The 12,257-nt window shown below is 40.5% G+C and overlaps 1 protein-coding gene across 1 annotated transcript in view; it reads right to left on the bottom strand.

The window, feature by feature from the left end:
* Positions 1-230: 230 nt before the first annotated feature.
* Positions 231-12,257, bottom strand: part of LOC150088492 (cytochrome P450 2J2-like) — a 32,807-nt gene continuing 20,780 nt past the window's right edge. Inside the window, exons 6-7 of the mRNA XM_090370188.1 lie at positions 4,477-4,664; positions 231-409 (exon numbers count right to left, since the gene is read on the bottom strand). Coding sequence (XP_090226314.1) covers positions 231-409; positions 4,477-4,664 — 367 coding nt within the window. The remainder of the gene's footprint in view (positions 410-4,476; positions 4,665-12,257) is intronic.

The following is a 12,257-nucleotide window of genomic DNA, read 5'->3' as shown; positions in this document are numbered from 1 at the left end:
TCATTGTACAATCTTCATCGACATATTAAAATCTTGAATTTGTAAGCATTTTCTACAGATAGGAATCGTGCATTGTAAATGGTGAAATCGATACATAAATACAGATTTCCTACCGTAATTTTTCTGTGGGTATAAATTTAATTAAAATAATTAATGTTTAAACTAATGCAATATGAAAGTTATACGTATTAAATTTTTTTTTATTATTATTATTTTTGCATGCGTTGTTTTCATTTTCTTTTCGTGAGGCACACTTTCTGGGAGGCAGGCTGCAAGATGATTGCAAGAACTCCATTGAAATCAGCAACTGTGCCATCTGGTAACTTTATATCAAATTGTTGTAGAATTGTTGCAAAATAAAGAAAGATTGAAACGAGAGCCATTTTTTCACCAGGACAAGACCTTTTACCTGAAAATTAAAAATAAATAAAAAAATAATTAACACATAAACCAAATTACAAAATGAAATTTATTTTTAATACTTAAATTGCGGATTTCGATAGGATTATTTAGGCCGGTGAGCCCTGAAGAGGGTGTCGCGCTTGTCCAAATGGTAATGATGGATGGATAATGATAACAAAATGAATAATAAAATGGTAAGCGTTTTGTCTGATATCTTTAATTGCAAAGGTCAACGGCAGTGGATTGCAGACGATGGATATATCTATCCGGACTCGTATTACAGTGGCGACATCCTATTTGTGTTTGGTATCCAACTCCATTGTGTTGGACATGGTTTTATGATGCCAAGTGCACTTTGAATGGTTCCGTTAAATTTTATTGTAAAATATTCATATTTTCCAAACTTTTTTCTTTCTTAATGCTGCCCAGCATGGGTTCATTCTATGGACAGTCTCCTGTGTGGACTACATACGGGAATTTCTTACAGGACTGAAGAATGATCAATGCTAAGAATAACTGACAACATATTTAAACTTTTAGTAAAGTATAACAGCGAGACTGTCACGTATCTGATCCCCTTAAGTTAGAAAATTATATGTACAAGTTTGAAATAATTCATTCTGAGGTTTACGTGACCAAGAGAACCTGCCATTTTCGAAAATTACAAAAATATCATCCAGGTGCTAATGATGGATGGATAATGATAATAAAATGAATAATAAAATGGTACGCGTCTCGTCAGAAACATCCAAATGTTCCTGAATAAATGTTTAGACTTGCATCCATAATTAACAAGACTGAGAAGAACCGAATCAGGACAACCCCCAGCCAAGTTTTTAACGTATGAGTTGAAAGGAGACCAGCTCAACGGTAATGAATGAAAACGCTTTTTCAAATATTTATACTTTGAGAATATTCCACAACAACGTATGCTTTCACTTAATTCAACTATTTAGTTAATTACAATCTCATGTATAATAATTTTGCACCGCAGTTGCATCATAGCATAGTATATATAGAATATATAAAATTTATCGTTATACTTAATGCTCATATACACCCAGCAATTACTGAATTATGACCATACGCGACTATGCTGTATAAATAGCAAACAGCTTCGTACCCTAGTGGAGTGGCAAAGTGCATTTGTTCGTGCAAGTCAAAGTGGTAAAGTTGCAGCTGTGTGACGTAGTAATGATATCAGTGAATTGTGGGGGCTCGTAGGTCAGATGCTTCAATTTAGAAAATGGCATGTATTTTCGATTGGCTCACATCACGCTGTGATTATGTTCGAAGTTATTCGAAAAATGGTGTGAAATTGATCAAATCTCCTCCATCCGAGAGAACTGTACAAGAAAACGCATTCCTGATGAGTAATGAGTGCAGTGAGTTTGTAGGTACAGGCTGAACGGAAGGTCACTGTACGACAGTTGACGTAGCAGTCCAATTTGGGGATGCAAGAAAAATATCCGAACGGCACAATCAGACGTAAGACGGACACCATGGATCCAGATACATGGGAACAACTATCCAGGGAGGTGGCGGTAGTTGCTTAATATGGGATATGATTTGCTGATATTGTGGGGGGGGGTATATCTTTTATTTTTAAAACAACAAACTTTACCTCTCCTTTTTATTATATATTATCTACTTATATTTTATCTATTTATACACAATATATATATTCATATCCCTCCTTGGAACCTTCATTAGGCCAATGCTTAAGAAATTTATTTGATTTTCTTTTCTTGGAGCAAAGGGGGGGTCCTCAATTTCCTTCCAAGGCCCACATGATACCTGCTGCATAATATATTTTATCCATTAATTTTATCAGAAGATCCAAGTTCTAAGGACTTTATTTTATTATTTTTCTCTTTACTCTAGCTTCCCTAGCTTGGATAGTTCGTACCACTAATTGTTAATAGTTGGTGTCTATATCACACATAAGCTCAAGATAAAACAACAAACTAGATTTATTTTTCACAAGATATTTACAGACACTTTATAATTCATAATATCGAAATTCTACAACAATCAACTATTACTATACATGTTATGATGTCTACACTCATCTTTGTTCTTCTAACCATAATTGTAACTTCCTCATCTGCTATACAGAATGCTAATAACTAACCAATACAATCATTTGAGGTTAACACAATCATTTGAGCCTTTTCAGGCTTAACAACTTTCCTTGTTCTCAGACACTTCTAATCACAGATGAGTAACACACACACTTTCTTTCTCTCTTTCTCCCAAGTTATTGACTCTACTTCCTATCACTTACAATATATTCTGTTCCCCTGGTTTCAGTTCTTTACTAAATGTCCTGTCCATTACTTTTTCTTTCGTTTATTTATTTCTAACACCGTTTCCGCTAATAATAATTCTATATAAACTTACTTGCATTCCTTTTCTACCACCTGGATGAGTTTTCCTGCCTTGCTTCTTCAGCTATTTCCTCGCTGGACTTAGCCACCGCAAACTCGCTAGATGTGCTCCCGGCTCGACCTCAGACGTTCCTATTGCGCACAGGATCTTCCTCCAGGACTGTTGCTTTTTTTCCACAGTGGATAACTCGAACGACCTTCCTTACTCAGATCATTCCGCCTTTGCTATTTTCTTTTCCCACTATACTATCATCTTTCCGGAACTTTCTATATGCATTTCCCACACTCCCAGAATTTCCTTCAGCCACTCTCAAGCGCCTTCCCGGGATTCTCCTCCGCTTCGGGACTCTGACCTTTTTCCTCCCGTGTCTCCCTCTCGCATCCGAGTTTTGTTTCCAACTCTCGCTTATTTTACATCCAATCATATTTTTCTCTCTCTCTTCATCTTGAATTTCATTCGCTTAATTTTCTTTTCTCCTCGCCTGGACCCGCGTCTGATAGGTACAGCTCCTTTCTTTGTATTCACAACATCCGGGCTCTAACCAATCTCAAGAACTATCTTTGGGATGACCATTTCACTTTACCTCTTCCGTCACGCTTCCTTACAAGACACCGCCTGTGAAATTTGTGAGAGAGCCTCCCGTGTCGGCCTGTTTGTACTTTGTTTACAGCTCGAACACGGAGAACTCTCTGATCTGGGCCTTCTCTTTGGATGGGTTACCGAAACCACTTTAGGGGTGTGGGCGTTCTTTTGTCCCCCGTTACTCTCAGCAGGCCACAGTTCTATTTCTTCTGTAGGCACGAACTGCGTCAAACTGGCCTACTCATTGTATCAGTCTGGTCAGCGTCCGTCCCTCCTGCTGCTACGCTAATCTCTCACTTTCGAAGTGTAAACAGACCAGCAATTCTGTTGAGTGCTTGACTGTTTTTAACTTAGTTATTTATTAGAATTTGACAATTTATACATTCCTGAAAATAAGTGTAAGAATAGTTCTTACAATATGAACTGGGACCTATGGTGGATGTTGACTAACATTACACTGGTGAAGTCTTTCAGGACAATACCCACCATAGGCCCAGTATACAATTGGTGGTCATTGAATTAACAGAGAGCATTTAAATATATGGAAATAAATCTTGTATATAATTCGATGTACATAAATCTTGATACTGTATATACTGAGTGTGTAAATAAATGAAAAGGAAATGTGGACAGCTCTTTTAAAGAAATGTACACTCTGCAGAGCTGCATATATGTTTTCAAGAGTGAATACTTTTCATGGTGTTAACTGACGCTAGCACCAAGTAACAAATATTCGAACTAAGGAAGAACAAATGAATTCGAACTAAGGAGGAAATCTGGGTTTCATACGGCGATAAATTTGTGAAAAAATGGTTTTGAGGACAAGTAACCTATCGAGCATTTGTGCTGGGTGGCTGAATCAACAAATTCCTGTTGATCTGTCCAATCCTCTGTTCAAGTTACTTCACTAATTGAGAACAGTTTTGTTAGATGAAAGTCCCATTGTACCCCGTGTCATTTTTGAACTCCTTTTTGACTCTAAGCTACCTAGTGCAGGAGAGGTTTACTGAAAATATAACAAAAAATTGAAATCACTGAGGAACACCCCTTTGAGAAAGGCATATATTACTGAAATAGGTTGAATGTGACTCTTTGACTTACCCATCGAAAAAGGAATAAGATATTCTGGTTTTGTGACGGTTTTTCCATCTGAAGATAAAAACCTCTCTGGAATGAAACTTTCTGGGTTCTTCCAGTACGTTGGGTCCCGATGCACAGCCCAAAAGTTGGCAAGAACTATCGTTCCTTTAGGTATGTCATATCCTCCGATAGTAGAATCTTCACGTGCTCTGTAAATGCATAATACAAGCGAATACAGTGAAAGCCATTACTAACAACAGTTATAATTCTACAGGTTTCATGAAAGTAAATCATGATATAATGTATAAAATGATCTATTATAAAATAAAATAATGTTGAATAATATATTATGTGTATAACTGCACAATAAGTATTCCTACTAAATGGATATTAGAAATGTCATTTAATTTTAATTTCATAAAAATTTCTGTCTTCAGGTAAGGTTTAATCTATTGACAGAGATTATCTGAAATAAATAACAGAAATATGTAACAATGAACTATCTTAGTTATGATTCTATATTTAAGGGTTGCAACTAAGGCAATTCACTTAATTTCCATTTTATATCTGTATTCATTTCTATCCTATGTCTGTAGAACTTCAACCGGTTGATTGCATTTAGTGCAGGCTGAAAATTCCAGAAGCGAACGGGAGGGGAGGAAACAAAGCAGCCCCGAATTTAGATATCTTTAGAAATTCCTCCAGTCATCGACGGGATTCGGACCCAAGCCTCTCCAAAGGATTAAAAAGTAGAGAAAACACTGTACTATCAAGAAGTACTAGGTGTTATGACTTCCCTAAAATTTAGAGAGGGATCGAAATTTTCATTTATTTATTTATTAATTTTGGAAGTGATCCATTCAATATGATTGGCAGAGTCGTTAAAGATGAGTTCATTGGACCGCTTCTTCAGAATCACTAGAACAGACTTCAAAGATAGAGAAGTAGCAGCTATGTTTTAATACTGCTAAATGAAAGGTCTTACACTTGGGGAACAGCCAATCAGAAATCAATTATACACTTGGTGGTGTTGAATGAAAAACAGTGGAGGAGGAGAAAAGGGATTAAGCAGTTAAAATACCAGCAGACATGAAGTTTTCTGAACTGTGAAAATAGACAGCCCATAAAGTTCATGGTGGACTGTCAGTGATTTATAGAACACTATCCTGTAGAGATAAGGAGGTTATAATCGCACTATACAAGGCAATTGTAAGGATCCATTTGGAATGTGTCTTAAATTCTAGAGACCTAATCTGAAAAAACGATATCGAGATTTTTTAAAGGTTCCAAACAGGGACAACTCAAATGACGAGATCGACAGAAGAATAACAGTATGAAGAAAGACTCCGATTATGAGGACTCCAGAGCTTAGAACCAAGCACGTCACAGGTGACCTGATTTAGTTTAGAAAGGGATTAGTAAAATGAATAAAGGTGGAATTATCATTGTTCTGAACAGCAATATACACTAACAAAAAATGAACTTAGTTACTAACAACATCAATACCCTCACTGAATATCGTCCTGGCATGCAAGGCATGCCAGCCCTGACTGCCTGCCGACTGAACAGGAATAGTAAGTTGTGGTGCGCGAAGACGCATTGCAGGGAGAATTTAATTGAATAAGTGAAAATAATGCTTAAAAGAATGGATGGAAGCATGGGTGTGAGTGAGAAAGCACACAAAATTTTAATTCTTATTAAGTTGTATTAATACTAATCCTTAATTTAGCTGTTCTTAAATTTAAATAAATTTATTTCATTTAGGCTAATCCTAAAGTACATTATCTTTTATTCACTACTGACCATTGCATTCCCCGCAGGTGTGAGAAAGAGGATGGATTCATGGAAAAAAAAGCATATAATTTAACACAAAAAGAAAAAATATATAATAATATAACATAAAACATAAGCAAAAAGCATAAAATAATAATAAATGTGTATCTCCTATCCCCTCCCTCAATTGACTGGTGGACAGGAGGACCATTTATGGCCCCATGTTCATCCAAGCAGACACCGTGGTAACCTTGCCGGCTTAGTGTGGGATTCTGACACTGGTCAGTAGGGCTTGATCCCTGGACAGTGTGGGATATTATCCAAAAACAAACTCCATCATAGGGCAGGGACCCCTCTCCCTATGATCGTCATTCCTACCACCTGGGGTGACTGATTTCCCAATTCCGACACCTCTTTCCCACCATGTGGGTGGCAGGCTACCCTCTTCCGCTGGTGGGTCACCTCACTGCCTACTTTTAATTCCCATACCTGGAGTAGGACGGACACCCTGCCCTGGGCTGCTGCCACCCCTTTCAACCAGGCGAGCGCCTTTACTATTGCCCCTTCTATCCTTCTACTCCTTTATACCCCGCCCTACTTCCTATCCCCCCACTATCTCTTCTCACTTTCATTTTCTTCTTTCTTTTTTTTTTCTTTTACGGCTATGTCTGCTTGTAGCCTTAGCTACTTACCTCAGGGTCCGCCCGCCAGTGCTTTCTACTCCGAATTTCCCGGCCCCACCGTTCTTGGGCCGGACGGTAAACTAGAGATTTCTTTTTGAAAACACAAGGTCCTAGGCTAAGCGACCAGATGAACAACAAAATTAACTCATCCACAATAATACTACACGAACACTCACTAACCTACATAAATCTGTCCTTCACAGAGTTTGTATTCACACGTTGGCTGACGCCCCATGGGGGAACATGAGTTTGGGGGGAACCCTGGAGCCACATTGCAAATAACACGAAACACTATGTTCTAAATACTTCCAGTAGGGATCATAAATTAAAACTAAAGGGCTTGAAGTTTACATTAGGTTGTTGGATGTTTTCTTGTAGCCAGCGAATCGTTGATAGCTGGAACAAGTTTCCCTCGCAGTTAGTTGAGGCTGACAGTTTGAATAAATTTAAAGGTGCACTGAATACGTACCAGCTTGAGGAGGAAAGTAAAGCATATAATTTGTGCTTTCTTATCTAATTGGTTGGTGCTTTTTTTTTGCAGTGCAGCAAAAAGGGTGTGGCTTCCTTGCACTATATGATGAATATTATTAATTTGCTATTATTATTAATACTGTTAACCAGTGAACTTTTAATAACAGTGTCGCATGCTCTTCTCTATGCATAATTTATGATTAGATCATTCTAATAGTCGATTATTCATGTAGTGGTTAATATTTCGATTAGCAATCTTTGCTTGATATCGCTAAATCAGCCATGTCTTGAAAAAAAAAAAAAAAAAAAAAAAAAAAATATATATATACAGTGTATTCCCGCTAATCCGAACCCCGGTAATCCGAACGTCCGCCTAATCCGAACACGTTTCGGTCAGCGGAGAGGAAATTTTTTAGTTCGCAAAATATGTTAAATACGTTAAATTTAAATGGTATTAATGGTACAAAGACATTTAGAATTCCACAAAAAAAATTGCATTTTATTGTAGTACTGTACTAATACAAAATTAATAAATCAGTGTTTGACATGGCCTATTAAAACTACAGATCAATACTTATACACCAAAACAGGAACAAAAGCCATTTTTCAGAAGTAACAAACTCTGTTAATTTCTTTTGACGTAACGATGAAAATCGATTAGAAGATGCTATGTTTTGCCACCGGTTACACTCTCCCACAGCTCAGCAACCCAATATACAACATCTTTTAAGTTCACTTGTTTCATTTTCTCATGTAAAGAAAGTGAATTGGTGTTATCTTCTATCAAGGACCTAAGATATTTCTTTCTGTATGCAAGCTTGATAGACTGTAACACCTCCTGGTCCATGGGCTGTAATAACGGTGTTACATTAGGCGGTAAGAAAGCTGCCTTTCTATCCCCAGAAGTAAACTCGGAAACGTCTGGGTGGGATGGCGCATTGACTATGAGGAGAATGGCGCGAAGTGGCAAATCATTTTCATTGCTGAAACGTTTCACTGCTGAGACAAATTGATTATGAAACCACTCAATGAAAAGCTGTCCGTTCATCCAAGCTTTTTTTTGACTTTTGTAATGAACTGGAAGATTGTTAATGTTCATATTTTTAAAAGCGCTCTCAGCTTCGCTGATTTAATGATCATCATCAAAGGTAGCTTGTGATTTCCTGAAGCATTACTTTAAGCTATCAACGTCACTAACTCCTTATTCATTTTAAAATCTGGGGTACGTTATTCGGCTAATCCGAAATTCTGCTAATCCGAACAGGGCTCGGTCCCAATTAGTTCGGACTAGCGGGAGTCCAGTGTATATATATATATATATATATATATAAATAAATAAATAAATAAATATACCGATCAGACAAAACATTATGACCAGCGAGTCGCTATGCAAATCGAAGCAACTGTAGATGTACTCCGGTGCCTTCGCGGGTCGGAACACGGTATAAAACCACCTCATAGAGAGCTCCGTTAATCAGTGTTACTCTTGTTCTTCAGATGGGAAACGCAGCGGACTTAAGCGTGTTTGACAAAGGCCAAATTGTAATGGCCAACGACTGGGTCAGAGCATATCCGAAACGACACGGCTTGTGGGATTCTCAGGATCAGCCGTGGTTAGTACCTACTGAAAATGGTCCGAGGAGGGGAACCCACGAGCCGCCGGCGAGGTATTGGACGACCACGGCTCATCGATGCTCAAGGTGATTGAAGGCTCCCCCTTCTGTTGCCACGTTCCATCCGGGGGAGCCTTCAAGGTGATTGAAGGCTCCCCCGGATGGAACGTGGCAACAGAAGGGGGACTGTGCCTTAACTTGCCGATAATTGGAATGCTAGTGATGGGAGTAATGTGTCTCAACACAGTACAGTATATCGAACACAGCTGAAATGGGACTGTGTAGCCGCAGGCCGCTCCAAGTGCCCATGCTAACCACGGTTCACCGGCGACAGCGCCTACAATGGGCACCAAGCATCGAAACTGGACCTTGCGTGATTGGAAAAAGGTTCTCTGGTCCGATGAATCACCCATCACGTTTCCTGTTGCACCATGTGGACAGCCGGTATGTGTGCGTCATTTTACTGGGAAAAGGATGGCGACTGGATGCACCGTGGGACGAAAACAAGTCTGTGTCATGCTTTGAGCGATGTTCTGCTGGGATACCCTGCAACCACTCATCCATGTACCAGGCTCTCTGACGTCTACCACCTACCTAAACATTAGGACATGGCAACTGAGATGGTACCAAACCACAAAGGGATCCATCACCAAGAAATTCATCCCTGAAATCTCAAGAATCTACACCGAGCGCTACCTACATAGTTCTCACCGAGACTCCAAGCCACCTTCATTCTCGAGAGGCACGGGTCTTTCAAAGCTAAATTGACAGAGTTTAGGATTGTGGAAGACCCAACCTGCCATTATGGCTCCCCAGAAGCTGGGAGCATCGCCTCTACCACTGTAACATTACGAGGACCTTAGGCGCAGTCTTATTACGAGAATTCACTACATCCTCATGGATATGGACCAATAAACTGCTTGACACTGCTGAAGGATACATAGCTTTCACTACCTTTACAAAGGAATTATTCCAGAGGCAAAAAAACCCTACCCAGAACGTAATAGATCTGGGAATTGAAATGTATTCTGCCATCGAAATCGATTGGTACCCACCACCCACTTGAAGACTGTCCTGATCATTAATCTATCTCGCACGGAAAAACTGTCACATGAATGACGCCAAATCGGACAAGATACCCAAATTGGACTCTTTACCAATAGTGACAACATGCCCTCTACTGCCAAATCCTGATGGCGATCTATACCGGGCGCCCTTGGCTGGTACCTTTTTCTCCCTTTTCCTCGGCAGGAGGGAGGAAATCAATTATGATATAAGGGTCTCCTGTAAATGATTACATCTACACATATTTATTTTACCCATATTATACCAGACAGTCACTCCTCTGTCTGTTCGATTGGCCTGTGCGCTGGACGAAAAAACCGAGTGTCTGAGGAAGAAACCTTGGTATCTACTCCTGGGACCGACTAACTCAGCCAAAGATTGAAAAAAGATAACTGAAGTTCTTCATGTCATCCACGGGATTCGAACCCGGGCCTTTTCCACCCAGTGTGGGGAGGACGGTGACGATACCACTGTGCTACACGCAGGTACTGTGGGAGGTAGGAAGCAGTCCTGGACCCGTCCCTCCCCTCCCAACCATTATCTTTCTCCTGGTGGGGCAGAGTTTGCCTCAATGAGCATCCTGGGGTCGCCTTCTCTATCGTCCCCATACTTCTGGCTTATCCTCCAGTCTTTATTCTTCCCTCCGACTCTGCCTAATACGCCAACATATACCCCACACAAACTGCAAAGATTTAATTTCGTCCAAATTAAACCGCATAAACCTCATTTGGCTTTATCAATTCCAGAGCTCATTATTACCGAGTTTTTTTTTTTTTTTTTTAAAGCCCTAGCCGTCAAAATTTCAGGAAATTAGATGGCAGAACCTGCCAGAGTATACATAAGCTACTAGGTTTCTGGTCTGCCTCCACGAGGCGTAAATGGGGCAACGTTGGTCTCCAACTGAGGTCCAGCGGCTAAACGACCAGAAGAACAACGGTACACGACACTAAACGATCCACAGACAGTCCCCAAATGCTTCCGGTGTGGCCGCTTCGGACACACCACCCACACATGCGCCCAAACGCAACCAACATGTGGGCACTGTGCTGAAGTAGGACACGAATTTAAGACATGCCCTAAAAGAGAGGATCCACCAACATGTGCAAACTGCAAGGCGCACAAAATCCAGGCAGACCATTCAATCCGTGACAACAAGTGCCCTGTATACATAAAGGCCAAGGGAGTATACCAAACAAGACTCGACTATGGAAGCACGCCCTAAACAGTATAACCAACTAAAAGTTCAGTTCACACAGCTCAACGCGCAAAGGTCTAGGGCGGTTGCCGCCCAGTTGGTAAAAAAGGCCAACGAAGAAAATGTCGACATTATGCTCGTGCAAGAGCCGTATACACACAGCAAAAAGGTCAGGGGATACCCCATGCAATACAAGATTGTGCATACTGATGCTGAAACCCCGTGGGCAGCCATCCTAGTTAGAAATCCGGATTACACAGTGACTAAACTATCAAACTACTGCCTCCCCTGGGCTGCGTGTGCCCACATAGTCACCGCACTAGGGGAATTTTATGCTGTCTCAATATACAGTCGACCGGGGGAAGATATCCTCCCAACAATTAACTACCTACAGACCATGCACACAGAATTTCCGAACGCCAAAATAATTGTAGGCGCAGACGTAAACTGCCGCTCACCGGCATGGTATAGCGAAACCCCAGGACGGAGAGGCGTTGTGAACGGGCAGCATCTGGAAGAGTACCTCACAAACAGTTGCTATAATATACTTAACCAGCCAAACAACCTCCCAACATTCTCCAGTACTATGTGTGAGACAACAATTGATGTCACCCTTGCCACAAGATCCGTCACTGATCACATCACAGCCTGGACAGTAACGGAAAACTGGACAACATCGGACCACAGAGCAATAACCTTCCAACTAAACCGAACAATAGCCAGAAGCACAACACCCAGACAAATACAGCACAGATACGCCATAGGAAAAGCAGACTGGCCCAAATTCCAACAAACCATACGGGTGGCCGCCCACACATTCAATACAGAAGAGACAACCCCAGACCAACACCAGGCAAAACTGGTGAGACTTATCACAGAAGCGGCGGACAAATCTATCAAAAGAAAGAAACCATCTCCGGGGGCGGTACCCTGGTGAACCCTGAGCTTCAGCAACTAAGGCAGGTAGCAAACACCTGTCGGAAAAAATTCCAGAGGGCTAGA

The sequence above is a fragment of the Mastigoproctus giganteus genome, chromosome 3 (assembly GCF_048544385.1).
Source record: "Mastigoproctus giganteus isolate SK-2022 chromosome 3, ASM4854438v1, whole genome shotgun sequence".
Lineage (NCBI taxonomy): Eukaryota > Metazoa > Arthropoda > Arachnida > Uropygi > Thelyphonidae > Mastigoproctus > Mastigoproctus giganteus.
This window is presented reverse-complemented; position numbering and strand designations above follow the sequence as displayed.